This window comes from Epinephelus fuscoguttatus, linkage group LG11, assembly GCF_011397635.1.
Source record: "Epinephelus fuscoguttatus linkage group LG11, E.fuscoguttatus.final_Chr_v1".
In the NCBI taxonomy this organism is placed as follows: domain Eukaryota; kingdom Metazoa; phylum Chordata; class Actinopteri; order Perciformes; family Serranidae; genus Epinephelus; species Epinephelus fuscoguttatus.
In genome coordinates, this window is record NC_064762.1 from 3,444,394 (window position 1) to 3,463,170 (window position 18,777).

Below are 18,777 nucleotides of genomic sequence, written 5' to 3' on the forward strand. Positions count from 1 at the left end.
ACACGACTTTTGAGGTTTTCAAAATGATTTTTTGTGACATCTTTTACACTATATTTGAGACAAGGCAGACGTCTCTGCGGCAGATATCTCCAACACACGGCAGCTCACACCAAAATAATCTAGACTGACCAATAGCACGACAGGTAAGAGGGAAATATGTGTTTTGTGCTGAACTGAGCCGTCCCTTTAAAGGAAGTTTTCTTAGATATGAAGGTCCAGCCAGGTCACAGTTAGCGTAGCGTAGCATACAGACTGGAAGCTGGGGGAAATGGCTATACTGGATCTGTCCAAAGGGGAAGTCTGGCCAAGATAACAGATTCAAGGACATAAATGTTAATTAGTTTTACTTTTTTGAAATAGTCTGGCACTTAAACTCTCCCCTTGGTGTTTGTATGAAATAAGTACAATGACTCAGCTTTATTTCCTCCTGTTATATAATTGGACTGATTTGTTCATGGTTCTTCAGATGCAGTAGAGAAACAACAGGTCCTTGTTTAGATCCTGACTTTAGTTCCTGTGGCTTCCTACGACCTGGAAACTATTAATCTATAAGGGCTATTATTGATTCTTTTCTTTGTCTGTTATGGTCACAAAGTGCATTTTGCTTGTCAGCTCTTCATTGCATTGTTCATTGTTTGCCATTGCTTGACTGCATTTAACTTCCTCACTGCTGCCCTCCATGATGGTTTTACTTCAGGTACATGCTCAGATCGTCCAGTCCTAGCCGTTAGCCATCGCCGCTGCTAATATCCGCATGGTCCTTCCATACAAGCTGTGTATGTGGCTGAGACTCAGCTTCATCGCCATTGCAACTTGGATGCTCATTCGCTCCCCTCCTCCCCCATACCTTCCACGCCACTTCTCCCCCAAGTCGACCATTTCCTCTTACCCCGCCTGCTGACTTTCTAGAGCCCCATATCAGTCCCTCCTCTGTTTTTCTCTTTCTTAGTTCCCCCCAACCTGACAGTCCCTCGGGGCAAGTCCCCCCTGGTGGCCCGCGAGGGTGACACAGTGGAGCTGGAGTGCCTTGTTTCAGGGAAGCCCAAGCCCATCATCCTGTGGTCGAGAGCCGATAAGGAGGCGCCCATGCCGGACGGCAGTATGCAGATGGAGAGCTACGACGGCGTGCTGCGTATTGTTAATGTGTCCAGGGAGATGACGGGCTCATATCGCTGCCAGACCAGCCAGTTTAATGGGTTCAACGTGAAGCCCCGGGAGGCCGTGGTGGAGCTGATCGTACAATGTGAGTAGACAGTGGATATTTTTTGTCTGTGTGTGCCTACATGTGTGTCTACATGCACGTTGCAGTGTTGTAACAGGCGTCACTTGTCTCTGTGATGTGTTTTCTATGTACGCAGTGTAATTAATCTCTGGGTTCTGGTCCAGTGTGACCAAAATTGAACATTCCTCCATTTCTTTCCTTCCACGCCCATCCAATTTCCTTCTGAAGGCTGTAAAATTAGTCCGGTCCCCTGGTACCCTGCAGTCAGGTCTGAGCGGAGAGAGCTCTGACTCCACCTCTTACACTAAGGGGAGGACTTTATCTGCTGAGTGTGAACTGTGCAGAACTAATATTAACAGAGGCACAGAGCTCTAGGTACTGACGTCCACACATATTAGGGTCTGTCTGCACATGTGTGTGTGTGTGTGTGTGTGTGTGTGTGTGTGTGTGTGTGTGAGAGAGAGCACTCACGTCAGACAAGACCCACAGACTGTGTGCCACGTCCCCGGGCCTCAGCACCGCCGCTCATTGTGAAACCCCTTCGATTCCTTAAGATGTCACATTCAAAGATGGCTTAACGGCTAATTAGCGAGCGGCTAATTTATTCCCACTAGTATTCATTTTGTATTCATTTATGGAGATTTGAATGGAATATTTCGAATGAACGTCAGGGATTCAAAGCGTTTTCACTCATTCAAGGACTGGGGACGTTTCTCTCCGCCGCGCAAAAAAAAAAGAACGGAAGATGGATCGGAAGGAAATTAAAGCGATCTGTGTAGGGTGCCACCATTCTCTGGCAAGTGATTATAGGAAATAGAAAAAGTGAGTCTCATTGCAACAGTCCCATTGTTTTCCTCATGGCCTACTTAGTTAATCCATACATTCTTCCATCTCGACCAAACCTTATCTAGGAAGAACCTGTGCAGCTGTATGTCACTCTTAAACTACTTTCATGTGAATGGCAATTACCATGCTCTACGTCCTCCCCATTGGACATGCCAAACATAACACTGCAGGAAAATATTCAACAACTTTAAATTGTGAACAGTAAATCAGAATAATGGCCGCAGCTCAACCTGGGTTTTGATTCGAGATGATTTCGACACACCCAGTACCAGTAGTTTGATTGAAGAGGAACAAGAGCAGCCCCCCTGCACGGCTCGTGCTGACAAGGATTAGCATATAATTCTGCCCTCATTTTTTCTGGGGTTTTTATTGTACTCTTTGCTATGGCGTTCACGTTTCAGCTTAGCCGTTAGCCACTCTGCTGCGTTAAGAGTGTTAATGAAGTTTTGATGTGCTTTGAAGAAGACTGTGTTACAGTTTTTGGCTGAATTGATTATGATTATGCAGTGATGACAGCCCGTATCAAAGGTTAGTGGCTTTGCTACGCACCGATGCTGACACCATAAAGTAAACAAAGGATTTGGACTCTAAGATGCCCTTCATTAATTAGCAACACCCGGTGGATCAGCTGCCTCACGCAAAGAGGGTGTGGTGTGATAGAGACAAGTTGTTGGATGCAAAATTAAAACAAAATTGTAGTTAATGGCTTTTTTTATTTATAGGGACAGTTCATCCTAAAATCAAAAATACATCTTTCTCCTCTCACCTGTGGTGCTGTTTATCAATCGAGATTGTTTTGGTGTGAGCTGCCAAGTGCTGGAGATGTCTGTCTTCTCTCCACTATAATGAAAGCAGCAGTGGGGTGGAGGCTTGTGCTGGTTTTTTGTATGGACTACTGTACATGTGGTAGATATTTTAATGTGACTTGTTTAAAAGAAGGATACGTAGAGGTCACCCCAAAGTTCACCCCTGAATCAAAACAACAAAATGTTCCTCTGACCTGTGGGGCTATTTATCAGTCTAGATGTTTTGGTGTGAGCTGCAGAGTGTTGGAGATATCAGCTGTAGAGATGTCTGCCTTCTCTCCAGTATAATGGAACTAGATGGCACTCAGCTTGTGGAGCTCAAAGTGCCAAAAACGTACATTTGAAAAACTCAACATCAGTGTTTCTTTATAGAAATCATGACCTGGTTACTCAAGATAATCTGCAGACCTCATCATGTAGGAACTATTTTCTTTCTACTGAACTACACCTGCCAAACGTATCACTGCGCAGAGGGAAGCATTCATTCACTCAGGGGCAAGAGGCTCATGCTCGTGACAGCATGAGATGTAAACATTAATGGCGTCCTCCTCCGATGAACTGTAACGTTAGCTAGCTCAGTGGTGCTAGGTGAGCTAGCAGTTGATGCATGCTTCCTCCTGCACCATAATGCAGTTGGCAGGTGTATCTTGGTAGAAAGAAAATTGTTCCTACATGAAACCGCTCACAACAAACATGGCCCAATTACTAACGATATTCCACAGACCTTGTTGTGAGCAGCTGCATGCAGGAACTGTTTTCTTTCTACTGAACTACACCCACCAACAGCATTATGGTGCAGAAGGAAGCGTGCATCTACTGCTAGCTCACCTAACAACACTAACCTAGCTAACGTGACAGCTCAGCTGAAGAGGACGCCATTAGGTGGATTCCTTCACCTTCTTGCTTAGTGACTTATAGCCAGTTTCTACTGTAGGAACCTTTCCAGGGGCGCAGGAACTATATCAGAAACCTTACTTTCATATGACTGGAGTAACCAGGGGCTAAATGTAGTTTATCTGCCATAGTTCCCAGTGACAAAACAGTCTGGCCCAGGAACTGAACAGTGCCTGCTGGCTGGGAGACTGTGGAGGTATCGGGTGAAGTCTACAGTGTTGAATAATGCTGATTGGTCTAACGCACAATTCATGGCTGCTGCAACCCCTTCACATCATCATTCGCACACACTGAGCAAGTACAGAGTGCCACTAGTGTCACTGCTGGGGTGAGGGCTGAAGACTTCTTGTAAGATTCATTGTCAGGTCTCCAGAAACAGCCAGACAAAGAGTGTGTGAACAACCTGAGAGCACGAGTGAGTTCAAGAAATGGAGCAGCGATCAAGTGATGATAGGAAGAAAAATTTAAAGGGACAGTTCACCTCAAAATGAAAAATACTATTATTTATATTACCTCTTATGTATAGTGCTGTTTTTCAGTCTCAATTGTTTTGGTGTGAGTTGCAGAGTGTTGGAGATATCAGCTGTAGAGATGTCTGCCTTCTCTCCAGTATAATGGAACTAGATGGCACTCAGCTTGTGGTGCTCAAAGTGCCAAAAAATACATGTGATAAACTCAACATCAATGTCTCTTTACAGAAATCATGACCTGGTTATTCAAGGAAGCGTGCATCTACTGCTAGCTCACCTAGCACCACTGAGCTAGCTAATGTTACAGCTCAGCCAAGGAGGACGCCATTAACGTTTACATCTTGCACTGTCACGAGCACGAGCCTCTCGTCCATGAGTCGGTGCACGCTTCCTTCTGCACGGTGATACGTTTGGTGGGTGTAGTTCAGTAGAAAGAAAATAGTTCCTCCATGAAACTGCTCACAACAAGGTCTGCAGATTATCTTGAGTAACCAGGTCATGATTTCTATAAAGAAACACTGATGTTGAGTTTTTCAAATGTACGTTGTTGGCACTTTGAGCACCACAAGCTGAGTGCCATCTAGTTCCATTATACTGGAGAGAAGGCAGACATCTCTACAGCTGATATCTCCAACACTCTGCAGCTCACACCAAAACAATCTAGACTGATAAATAGCACCACAGGTGAGAGGCAAAATATGTTGTTTTGATTCAGGGGTGAACTTTGGGGTGACCTCTCCATGTCCTTCTTTTAAACAACAGTCACATTAAAATATCTACCACATGTACAGTAGTCCATATGAAAAACCAGCACAAGCCTCCACCCCACTGCTGCCTCAGTCGTTTAAAAAGACTTAAAAAATGGATGATGCTGTTTTCCCCTCTGCTCCCTCTCAGCAGAGAGAGCAGTTTACTGCCACAAGCAGCAGTAGGTCACACTGATCTTGCCTACCGTTTGGAAAGCAGCAGGGGCACATACTGTATTCTCCGTAGCATTTTTCCTCCTAACGGCACAATTAGAGCAGGAAAAAAAGGCAAATAAGCACAAACTGTCCACAAGCTTTTTGGACAACAGCTACAATTACGCAGCATTTAGGAAAATGTCTCTTTTTTTCCTGCATTTGTGGCAGTGTCACACGCTACAGCTCCATCTGCAAATCAGTGACAAATCAAAGCCATGACACAGACAGCCCAAAATAAAAGACCTCTTCAGATTCTAGGAATAAAACGTCCTCAAGTCTGAATGAAATAGAAGTCTTCTTCACATAGTTAAAGGCACTATGTGTAACAGTTTCAGTTGTTCTTTGAGACAAACAAATTTTGCAGCCAAAAGTGTGTCCTAGCACATGTGTATTTATGTCCATCAGCATATCTAATTATGTCCATAAGTAAGCTCCGAAATTCTCATTTACATACACATTGCGACCGGTGTCTCATCATGTACATACGCCATCTTGAAAATACAGGTAGGTACAGGGACATACTTGAGAAATACGGAATCGCCTTTCGCATTTTGACTTGTCGGTTTCTGCCTGCAGGTAGAGTGACGAAAAGCAGCAGCAAGCAGGCTAGTCACAAGTGCCAGTGCATTTGAAAAAAGGCAAAAAGGCAACGTGACCTGCGATTTCAAAAAATGAGGGTCAACATTGGGGTAGCCTTTCCCAGGTGGAGAGAGCTGCTAAAGGAGAATCACAGCTAACGCGCCGCTAACAGCTGTTAGCGCTGTTAGTGCTGTTAGGGACGCAGTGTTGCGAGGAGAGGGATAAGGTGTGTGAGGTTGAGCCACGTGTCAGTTAGTCTCTATATACAAACTCTACATTCAGTGAATGTCTGTAGGCAAACCCCGGAGATCTTGCCTCCGGAAGAAGAGCGGAAGAGCCCTGGTTTCTGGTTGTTGGCTGTTTGTAGTCCACATGATATTGACCAATCACGTTTGAGCCGACTGCAGTTGTTGCCAGGTTAAACGGTCCGTGCGGTGAACTAACAAGGCGGAACATAATTGGCGTCACTGCAAACTCTGAATCCATTGCAATGGTTCAGCATATTTACTTATGTATAAACGGAAGTCTGAAACGGAAATTCGCCTCCTCCGCCCAAATCAAACCAGAATGCCAAAAAATCGGGGGTCTGCCCCCAGAGGCTGTATCGCCGTCTGCCAGAAGTCAGACGCCGAATACAGCTGATGGGTTCCGAGAATGCTTGTCAGTTGTCAAAAGAGAAGACGTGATTGGTTTGTGTCGATTTACACCCGCCCCAACAGTCCTACGTTGTAAACACAGCCAGCATGGTGAGGAGGGGGTTTGTCAACTGGCATCGCGTGTGTCTGTGTAGGAGCCTGAATGAATACTCCATGAAGTATCGGGTGACATGGTTTCATCAATGTTATCATAGCTTTTTGGTACACAACGGCTACCGTTGTTGTAATACGCGTTTGAAACAGTGAGGCGCTGTGCGCTATCCGTTTGAATGCAATATACGATCTCAACACTAGATGGGAGAAATTCCTACACAGTGCCCGTTTAAATGTCATAAAGTACATAAAACTATTTGAGGAATTCAACAAGCCATATGTAATTACTCTATGATGTTAGACATGAGACACAATATTGTATTTTGTTCATTGTTTATTGTTTGTATGACATAACAGTTCGGGACAAAACAACAAAAACTGAAGCCCCAGTGGCGCATGACCAAAGTGTCTCACTTGTGACTCTTTGCTCTTTTGGCACTGGGTCTGTTTTTGCCAGAGAAGCAAGAAATTATTTTCAGGGTATATAAATACTTACAATTATTGACAGTTACAAGTTACAGTGAAATTAATAGTTGAGATCTAAGGACTGCAATGAAATAAAATCAGACATTTACAGAAATACAAATTAGAATGCCCACAGGGAATTCAGGGTTCAGTACCTTGCTCAGGGTACCTCTCCATTTACCGGACGGAGACTTGAACAGGGGCCCCTCTGGTTCCCAACCCATGTCATATGGTTTAGCTCCGGCTGCCCAACCTCTACAGCAATCATACAATGGAAACCACTAACAGTGACCTCGTCTGTCTGAGCCACATTTATCACTATAAACACATGAAACACATTATCATAACCATTTTTCTGTTTCCTTATTTCTCATGCAGATTACTGTGTAAATCATGGGTCTGCTATTAAAACAAAATAAAGGCAAGTCGAAATCCTTGGTCCAGATCGGTTCACACAGCCTGGAGTCAAAGTTGGGAACACACCTCATCCACCACAGATACCTGATTAAAAAGACAATCTGTGGCATAAAGTTATTACATTCAGATAACACACAACCCACAAAATGATAATTTGGAAATCTTTTACTCACCCTGTGTTTGGTTGATATCATTGAAAAAAACGTTTTTTTCTTGCATGCAGTCATGGTAAACGAAGAATTAAAAAGTAGAGAAAACTGTTGATGAATCATAGTAAAAGGGGGCCACATACAACAACAGCAAAACTAGATCAGTACATACCTTTACAAATTGTCAAACATTTATCCAGTTGTATGCTCAGTACTTCCTAAACACATGCATTGTTGCTAAAACCTTCGTAAGTACTGAGCCTTCGACTGGAGTTTGCATGTTCTCCCTGTGTCAGCGTGGGTTTCCTCCAGGTGCTCCAGTTTCCTCCCACAGTCCAAAGACATGCAGGTTAACTGGTGACTCTAAATTGTCCGTAAGTGTGAATGTGAGTGTGAATGGTTGTCTGTGAGTGAGTGTGAATGGTGTATGACAATGGTGAATGAATTACTGATAATATAAATTGGCACAGTAAGCTCATGTCATGGACTGTGTGTAATAGCGTAACCAAATATGTCTCTACTGTTTTGGATGAAGAATGATTGTATTAACAAAGGGTTTGAACGGCCACACTCAGACAAAACACAAATACCAACACATTCTGACTAATATAACAGAATCATGACCGGCTGATCCCGACACTGTGTGGGAGGAGAACTCATCCAATTAGCGATGCTACGCAAATAGCAGTTTGTCAGACTGCTGAGGAAGAAGGTCTTGTATTTTCTTTTAGTTCTGGCAGACCTTTACAGTGCATGTCATAAAACTGGTCACATATTTCATGCAGTGTAGGCGCAAGGTGATCACAAGCCACAGATGTGAAACTACACAATGCAACACACTCCCACCTCCAGTGCTGAAATGGAAGTTAAAAGACAAAATAATGGAATAAGGTCAAAGGCAATTACATTCTTGTTTGTATGTCACTTGTCCTGCAAAATCTGATCTGAAGGAGGAGGAATGCTGCAATTTTCCTTTTGCTAATGTTAACTACTCATGAAATACAGACGCTCTGCTGTGGTGCAGATATCTAGAGAACGCGTAGAGACGGAGGGAAGTCAAGGTGTCCCCTACAAAGTCTTCCTCAGTCTGACAAAATGTCAGATTTGATTGGGAGTAATCATAAAGATGAGAAGACAGATGAGATGTTACAAATAAGAATAATAAGACTGAGTAAAAGAAATGTAAAAGAGCTGTGTATAGAACCAGAAAATGTCCCATTGTCTGGTGTAACAGATGGTCTCAAAGCAGGAGAGGAGGAAAAGGACCTTCAGACTATAAACTCAGGTGGCCTTAACGCAATGTAAAATGAATAATGATAAAGAACTTCATTTTCAGCACCTAGGGTTTTTTATCCATTACATACTCTAATGGCTCTGTTCTATCCAAAATGATAGAGTAAATCATGAAAAACAAAACTGTATTTTCAAGCAAAGCTGTAACTCCCACAAAGGTCCACAATCTTTGAATGACCCCGTCTTCTAGTGTCACAGTGTCACAGGTGCTCTCGGGTGGGATGTTTCTTCTTGGACAGCCAGCCAAGGGAGGCCGCCTCCTATCACACTCTGCTGCTGCTGCTTGTGTCAGTGACAGTGGACAGGGGTCAGTTACAGGGAGTGACTAGTGAGAAGACCTGCCTCAGGAGGTGAGGAGGGGAGACTCCATGTGAAAGACATGTCTGTTCTCACTTATACCCATTTTCCACAAAATTAGCCGGCATATACAGATTCTTTAAACACAGGAAAAGCCACAGACAAGAATGTCTTTTTTCCTCTGGTGTCACGTTGAACATCATGAACGTGCCAGAAAACAGTTTAGTGAGGGATGAGGGAGAACACCCTAATATAATGGTAGGGGAAACACTGATCTTTGTGTCTGTATCTGTACGTGGAGTGGGCGGAGTTTAAGATGGAAGTGAGTTGAGTTTAAATCAAAAGTGGGTGGGACCTAACCGGAAGTTGTTATTTTAATCTTGATATCGATATGGTTTGATCAGAAGTTGCTATGTTTATTAGTCATCGGAAAACTATTTACACACCAACCTCAGAATTGAGCTTCAGAATGCGGTGTTATGATATGCTGCTGGTTGGTCGAACAGCACCTGTCATTGCAGTATGACATGCCGCTGAATGGCATCAGGTTGTGCTGGTGACGACATAGAATAAGGAGTCTGAAAGTCCCTATAGGGCGTGCAGGAGGGGTGGTGGATGGGTCCAATAAACCCCGAACTTTCACCCAGGAGCCCAGTGCTCGCTTCCCTTAAGAATGTGAAGCCAAGCCATGATGTAATTTTCTAAACCTAATCAAGTGCTATTGTTGATGTCCCTGCAAAGTGTCAACAGCAGACGCAGGAGGAAACCCCGTGTGTACTATGCAGACATGAAAGGCGACAACGTGTGACGACTTGGGATAAGAACATGTTGGACAACTCTGACCATTCCATTTGTTTTTATTGGCTCTCTCGCTGACATACGCTTTCATGATAACTGGATCTTAAAGCGTTTAAAAAATGTTTATGAATTTCAGACAGATTATGTAAACAACATGTATTCTATCACCCCAGTTTCTTCACCCAGGGCCAGCCCTAGCCATTTTGGTGCCCTAGGCGAGATTGGGATTTGGTGCCCCTTGAACCACATTACCCCACCGGTACTGGGGACACAAACACCAGGGACCACAATAGTTTCAAGACAAAAAGTGCTGCTGGGGTAGGTGTAAATCATAAAATGTCACAGAACTCAGTAATAGTTTTAAAACAGCGTTTTTTCTGCCACACAGCATCTTTTTTTTTTCATCTAATTGCTAATAGGCTATTAGCCAATTTGCAACCCAGTAGTCCAGTGTAGACCTAATTCATTGATATATTTCAATATCAATCGAGCTCACTACAATGTGCTACGATGCCAAGTGGCGCTCACATCTCTGGTGCAAGCCAGTGCAGAAATCTGTTTTTGTGGATAAGTTAGTGTTAGCCATTATCACTGATATTTGTCAGCGAAATTTCAGCACAAGAAGGAGCAGTTATCCAGATAGCTAGCTATTGGCTTGCCAATCAGTCTCATATCCTTCAATCTGTAACGTTATCTGAGTCCAGCAGCTATCGTAGCATTATTATGTAGCATTAGCTTTATTGCTACTTAGCTAGCTAGCTGCAACAGATGAAACATCTAACGTTAACAACATTACACACAGAACAGCATTTTAAAGATAACATAAGACAGACGACATACCTCTATATCGGAGTCTCTTGTCCTCCTCCTCCCACACCTGAAGGCTTGGACCTTTTCATTATTATGAAACGCAGGTAAAATGTAAATATCTGCCTATCTTGACCAGATGTTGACACAGACTTGGGCTGTCACGGATGCACATCAAACAGTGACCCATCCCCCACTCTCAGTGTGCACAGTACAGGTGCAGGGGCAGGGCAGATGAAAAATTTTGAGGAACAGGGTGCAAAGTGTATTTCTTTCTTGCTTGCTTGCTTGCTTTCTCTCTTTCTGTCTTTTTTTCTGTATTTGTTAATTTTTTACCTCTGGAAAAAATAGGATGGGCGCCCACTGGTGAATTTTATTATTATTATTTTTTATTTTTTTAATGTGGCGCCCTAGGCAACCGCCTATATCGCCTATGCTTTAAGCCGGCCCTGTCTTCACCCCTGCTCAACAAGCTGTCAGTGTCAATCTCGCTATTGTTAAATAACCCATCGTCAGGGACTCAAACTACAACCACTCCTTCTTCTTTGTTCTGAAAATGTGGGCATGCAGCCTTGTTCCGTGGACAATAAACCAAGTGTAGACATTCCTCTGCATCAGTAGTGAGGAGGAAATACAGGGAGAGCACTATGGAGCAGTGAGTAACAAACACCCATCTACTGTCTGCGGTGGAAACGCTTAAGAGAGCTAGGGTTTAGGTTCATGTCCGTACAGGTTACGTATGGCTGTGAAGGTACTATACTGAAAGTTGTTGGTGGCAATGTAGGTGTGAACGACCAGTCCACCTGTCCGCTTGGGCTCGGATCACCAAAATGCATGTTAAAACCAGGTTTAAGGGGGCGTCGTTAGTGTAGTGGATAGTGCCGGCGCCCCATGTGCTAAGGCGATGCCTTGCTTGTAACCCTTTGCTGCATGTCATCCCCCCTATTCTCTCTCTCCGCATTTCACACTGTCCTGTCAATTAAAGGCAAAAAGCCCAAAGAAGGCTCAAAGAGTTGCAGAAGTTACCAACAGTCGCACCTGGGGCCTAGATAAACACGTCATGTTTCCATCACTGTGCTTTGGAGCTGGAGCTGATGAATACCTTTGACTACTGCAGAGTCATTTGCCCTGGGAATGAATGCTAATAGTGATGTCTCGCACAAAAGACAAAAGCCAGACAGTAGTGGGTGTTAGAGGGTTTTTTGTCCAGTGGGAAAAGGGCTACAGATGAGCTTTGGCATACGGTTGCATCATAGGACGACAGACCGAGTGAAACACATCCAGTCACTCCGGATAACTCTGCCTCCTCCTTTGAACACAATTTATCCTGAGAACAAAATTATTTCTCATTATGTAGTATTATTTTAATAAAGCACCTCTCTTGCACTACACTTCTTGATGTCATGCGGCACTTTCATCTGTTCGCCATCTTCAAAGTGAGAGCACATAATGAAGAGAGTTATTAGGTCTTTGGTATTGATAAATCAATCATTCTGCCATGTTCTCACTTCAGAGCCAGTTCAGCTCCTCGTCAGACGCTTGTTACTTATTAATAGTTGGCATCAAAGTGCAAGTTTAAAAAGCACAAACAATCCGTACTTGAGTTGTTGGATTGCTTTGACACAGTTTGAGTGTATCGGGGAAATGTGCCCACCACGTGTACACATTACTGTTGACTCTGTTGCGTTTGCCAAATACACAGACCTTTGCTCATCTTTCTCAGCTTGAGAATTTACTTTATTAACACAATCCAGCCCCGCTTTTGTTGTTTGCTCAATATACTCTGTCGGTATGCCCCCTCCCTTCTTTCTCTTGGCCTGTCTCATGGTGTGTAAGCACAAGCCAATCCCTCTGAGATGCTTTTCTCGCCTGCATTTCCAGGTCCCAGCGTGAGCCACCCGCCTTTGGTGGTGAGCCATGTGCAAAGCCGCGTTTAGTAACTTGATCAAGGGACCGAGGTACAGTCCTCTGAAGCAAAGAGCATTAGAGGCGTGAAGGAACGACTCTGGCAAGTCAACAGCTTTGATATGTAAAAACCTGCATCTGTTGGCTGGCAGAGGCGACGCCAGGAGGAGAGGTAGAGGGAATGGAAGACGTCTGCCTTTAGAGTCGTCGCTCTAATAGAATTGCAAACGCCAAATCCCAAGCTGTGACACCCTAATGTTCTTAGTCAAACTGACTTGGCATGGTCCAGGGGCTTGAGAGAGGGAGTGAAGAAACAGAGAGAAATAGAGGAAAGAAGGAGGTATAGCGTGGTCTCCTGTCCTAGATACCACTGTCTGTCAGAGTGAGAGTTATCAAGCTCTACTTCAGCACAGATGCACAGGCTTCTTTTATCCAGGCTTCCCTTCTGTTCCTCCTCGCATTGCCCATGACACCTGCCTGATGCAACCGTGCGATTGTCCCCCTGAGCGTGGGACTCGACTATCTGACACACATCAAAAAGACACACCAGGATAAAGAGCTACTGTACTGTCTGAGGCAAAAGTAATGAGCAGAATTACACGATTATTGTTTTTAATTAATTTCCCTTTCTGCATCAAGAAGGCCTGCAATGCCGGCCCCCGAGGCCCACTCTAATGTGAATCATATTAGAGTGATTCACATTAGCCTAACGCCAGCCTAACGCCGGCAAATTAATCTTTTGCATTACAGCAGGGCTCACACACTGCATTTGGGGATGAAATTTTAATAACCTTTTTTTTTTTTTTTTTTTCATGGAACAATATTGAATTGATCAGCCACATCAAATCCACACCAGAAAAGGTCAGTGAGTATGTATGTTGTAAACAGAGAGCTGCACACAGCTTAGACAGAACAATTCATAACTTGGTCAGTGACTGAGTTAAACCTATTAGCAGATCACCAGGCCTCTCCTCGCACTGAAGAGTCTACACTGATTATCATTAATTGTATATTTAAGTTCATAAATTATCCCTAAGTTTTAATAACAATATGGTAATGCAAATGGTGCTTAAGTTCATTGTTTGATTGCAGCGGCGGTAGCGCGAGGGAAGGAGAGCGCGTTGATGCGGAGCAGCGTTCCCCTACATTATTCAACACAGGGATTCATTATAAATCAGTTGAATCAGGGTTATCATTTCATATTCTGTATATATCAGTTTGACTTCCTAATGAATGTTATTTCCTCTATCAAGACTTAATATTGAAGCATGTTAAGCTGCAAAGGTTATTATCTCCCACAAGAATGCTTCAGCTTCCTGACAAAAACAAGGCCTTTGTTCCTCACGTTCTCCCGCGTGCAGCTGCTGAAGGATGTGTGAAAAAATGTGACATATTTCTGAATGGAGCACTGGTGTGTCACATGTTAATCCAACGTGTCAACAGACAAATACATGGATTTGTCAACAAGGACTAGACATGACACTAGTCATCCAGCTGTGGAGGAGAGCAACTAAGTACATCTAGTCAAGCAAAGTACTGTTGTACAGTTCATTCATTCATTCATCTTCTAACCGCTTCATCCTCTTGAGGGTCGCGGGGGGGCTGGAGCCTATCCCAGCTGACACTGGGTGAGAGGCAGGGTTCACCCTGGACAGGTCACCACACTATCGCAGGGCTGACACATAGAGACAGACAACCATTCACACTCACATTCACACCTACGGACAATTTAGAGTCACCAATTAACCTGCATGTCTTTGGACTGTGGGAGGAAGCTGGAGTGCCCGGAGAGAACCCACGCTGACACGGGGAGAACATGCAAACTCCGCACAGAAGGGCTAGCGTCTGTCGTCAGGCCGTATAGCTCTGGGTATCCACCAGACGTTGCGCTAGACTTTTTCGTCGCCGGTCATTTTGACCGACAGGGTCATAAAACTCCGGTCATAATCTATTTTTTACCGGTCATTTTAATTTTCGTTTTTAAATAATAAAGATATTCAACGACATTTAGTTTTCATTCATTCGTTTTTAATAAATCCAACAAGCAAGTTATAAAGTGTGCATTAATAAGGACATGAACGGAAAGATGAACAGACATCCACACACCCGTGCCATTAGGCTTCGCCCTGGACACACCGGACGGCACTAACGTGTCCGGTGTGTCCAGGGTGTTAAAATTGTAATGAAGTGATTATGGTATTGAAAAATGTGTTCAGTTATGCACTGTTGTGTTATTTTAAATTATAAACACGGTATTTTCTCCTCACCTTCCTGCGTGCTGTTGTTATTTTATTTTGAAAATTGGCCGGATTCTCTCATCTTTTCTGTGTCCGACTTCCTGTTTGGTACGATCTGCTCTATCCAGCTTGACAGAAGCGCCGACACCGAACTTAAGTGCTGCCTCTACTCCGCAGGTGCTCCGCTCTGCTCAACGGCCTGTGTGGACAGTCAGATAGGTTAACATGGGCGCCAATTGAAAACTGTATCCGCTGCTGGGCGCCGTGCTTCGGTTCCACGTCCGGTGTGTCCAGGGCGTTATGTCAACAACGCTACATGAAGCAGATGAATGACTTTTTCTCTGCAGACAGTGTGAAAACGGCAGCCACTTAAACCACTGACTGTGCACTCCACCACCAAGTGGGCAGGGGTGGTAATTCAGATTTCAGATTTTCCGGTCACTGTTGTAAAACTCCGGTCAATGACCGAGAATATCCGGTTAACGCAACCCCTGGTATCCACCAACCACTACCACCAGTTTCTCCTCCATTGTTTACCAACTGTAAACGTGACTACCACAGAAGCCCCGCCCCTCATCTCATCCGACTGGACAATGGGAAAAAAGATGACAAAAAAGAGATGACATGAGGCAGTTTTTCGCTTTGAGTTTAAAGTTTTGTCAAGGTGCTTCCGAGTGCTCAGGCAAAAACGCCAGGTGCAGAGAGCGCAGAAATGCGAGGCACGTTGTAACACAAAAAAAAATGAGAGTAAAAAGCTTAATTCTCATTAAAAACAATTACAAAAAGTCACCTCAAGCTGCTTAAACACTTTCTGTTAAAGTTAAAGTTAAAGTCCCACTGATTGTCACACACCTGAGTGTGTGAAATTTGTTTTCCGCATTTGACCCATAGGTGAGCAGCAGCGGTGCCGCGTTCAGGAATCATGTGGTGATATAACCCCCCAATTCCAACCCCTGATGCTGCGTTCCAAGCAGGGAAGCAATGGGTCCCATTTTTATAGTCTTTGGTATGACCCGGCCGGGAATCGAACCCACGACCTCCCAGTCTCAGGGCGGACACTCTACCGCTAGGCCACTGAGCTGGTAACCTCAGATTACTTGTTAAATTTTAGACGTCTATGAGGTTGTAGCACTTCTAGCGGAGAATGCTTTCTCCTTTCAACTTGTCACATCATTCCATTTAAAGAATTGTATGAGCCTCAGAAAGTAAAATCATCTGATATTTCTTGTAAAAGCAAATATTAAAAGTCCATGAACATAATAGAAATATATTTCTTTTTATTTCCTACCCCATTATAGTCATCCTCTGGATTTATCTTACATCCTCGGTTTGAAACCACTTGGTTACCCAACAGTAGCTGGTGTAAGCATGGGTATAGTGCTGCTGGAGCACAGTTGAATGCTTCTGCACCGCTTTTTTCTGTCCAAGTGAGGAAATGAAATATTCACAGTTTGCTTAATCTGCATATTTTTTAAGCGCTTGAAGATCCAGTCCTCACTAAAGCGTATGTAATGCAAGACGGCCAATAAAAACAAATGGGTTGTTATATTGTCATTTAAGATGTGAAAAAATTTCACATTAAATTTTGCTGGTTGAATGATCAGTTTCTGGTGCTTATAAAGAGTTCAGACCTCCTTTGGAGCTCCAGAGTGTCACTGACTACAAGACCCATAAGCCAGCAGGGTAATCGCTGGCTCTGTAATTGGCTAAATCCCTGGAAATGTGAGTGATGCATGCTCCTTTGGTTTAGGCCCTCGTTGGCTATCGAGGCCACAGCAACAGCATTGGAAGCTCCCATTGGCTCAAATGAGGTGTCAGTGTAAAGGAAAGGAGTTTGTCTCCATTTTGAGATCTCGCTGGTCGATTGTTTACACGCAGGACAGATAACATATGGATAATATGTGGAGAAATATGAACATGTGTATGTAATAACATGTTACTACTGAGCGGTTCCCCTCAAAAATAAATTGGCTAAATGAGACAACAGACCTTCATCATGCTGAACACAGCTTTTCAGCCTTATTGGTGAAGGGATGTTAAGTCTTGCGACTGTACTGTAGTTTGTTTATTGCCTAACATTAGCTTTTTACTTCTGGCAACTGCGTTTATGCTTCAGAAGTAATAACAGTTGTGTTCATTTGTGAAGATTATCTTGATGAGCAAAACTCGTAAGTATCATAAACGTTTGTTGCCAGAAAGCTTATCTCCTGCAATAATCCAAGATCCAATGAAAAAAATCCCCCAGGCTTTTTGACGAAGGAATCAGGGTGACTCCATCCCTGCAGCACTTTATTGTCAGGCTATCTTTTCTGTCTATCTTTTTTATAAGTTTGTCTTTGTTTTTTTGGGTGGCTCTGCAGTGAAGAGAAACGGCATCTTTCTGAAATGAAATCTCCCATTTCGATTTTCTAACGCCTGAAAACAGAACCGAGAGGAGCTGTAGAAGTCTAGTTTCAGTCTTGCATGGTGGTTAATAATCATAATACAGGTTATAATGTCATCAGTGAACTATCGGTATCTTACAGATTGATCTGACAAAATGCAAATATTTCTGTGACTTCCTTTTTACTCCTTAAAGGCTGCTGGAAACTGACTCCAGCTTTTTGCTGCTGCCGCCTGATCTCGTCCACTTTCCATATGAGGTGCAGTTCATGTTGAACGAGCCCTATAAAAGCCAAGCAGCCTTTCTTTTATAGGTATCTGCTTTTACTGTGAAAAAGACAAGTGTTGAGTTCCGCTGATGGTAACTTAACTTCAGTGATGAGTGCAGCAAAGAAAGAAACATGAGGAAATAATTAGAGTGTGAAAACATGACTTCAGAGCAGCAGTGGTGAGTATAACGTAACTGTTGTTCTACTAATAGAAGTGCTGTGGTTATTTACATTGCATTGAATCTACACTGGAGCTGTTTTAGCTTGTTTTAGCAGCCGATCTTTATTTGTTTGTGCGGCAGTTATTTGAATTTTGACTTTCATATGAGAGCTTACAATAATATTATTTTATTCTGTACTTCACAGAGTATTTTGGATGCTTTAAATATGTTTTGCTGATAATAATAGTATTTAAGTAGCACTTTAACATGGTGTAGTTTCAAATTGTTGTAGTTGTACTTTAAATAAAGTACTAGTACAGCAATAAAGAACAATGCCAGTAATTCAAAGTTCTGAGTATGGAGCAAGAACAATGTGCTGCTTTCAGGAGAAAATAAACGATGAAAGAAACTAGGGCTGCCCCTGACTAAGAATTTTCCTAGTCGACCAACAGTCCTCATCAGGGTCCATCAGTGGACTAGTCTCCTGCATGTTTCTGATATTGCTGTAATGATGAAATGATATATTTTGGTGGTTTGAGTTGAAGGTGTGAGAAAGAATAGTATCAGTAACATTGTTAACACTGTGCTACATTACAGAGAAATACAAACCGTACTAATGAACCTTCATTAATATAGGCCTATATTTTATCTCCAAGAGCACGTCACACACTGAGCGAGCCGCCTGTTAATGACGCTGTGGGCTAATGGGCATGTAGCTACTTCCATGTTTCACATGATACGTCATGTTTGTAGTCGACCAATGAAGATGAGTTTACATATCACCTTGGGTTCGTCCTTCACCTTCTCAAAATGATCCCACACTTTGGACACTTCCTGTGTCTGTCCTTTCAAAGTAAAGTCACACATGCTCCAGTCATATAGATTTGGATTTATTTTGACAAGGCGCAGCTCAATATAGAGTTTCACCTTTTTTTTGTTTGTTTGTTTGTTTTGTATTTTTTCTCCTGCGACTTATTGACCAGTGAAATCTCGCCGACTCACACATACACACTCCATGTGCACATGCACAGACCATACAGTACGCTCTAGTCTTGCGGGCTTGCCCACA

The 18,777-nt window shown here is 43.3% G+C and overlaps 1 protein-coding gene across 1 annotated transcript in view; it reads left to right on the plus strand.

Annotated features, from left to right (window-relative positions):
• Positions 1–682: 682 nt before the first annotated feature.
• The window catches only part of LOC125897557 (MAM domain-containing glycosylphosphatidylinositol anchor protein 2-like), a 118,185-nt gene continuing 100,090 nt past the window's right edge, over positions 683–18,777 (plus strand). The window contains exons 1-2 of the mRNA XM_049590961.1: positions 683–697; positions 910–1,243. Of these exons, the coding sequence (XP_049446918.1) occupies positions 683–697; positions 910–1,243 (349 nt within the window). The remainder of the gene's footprint in view (positions 698–909; positions 1,244–18,777) is intronic.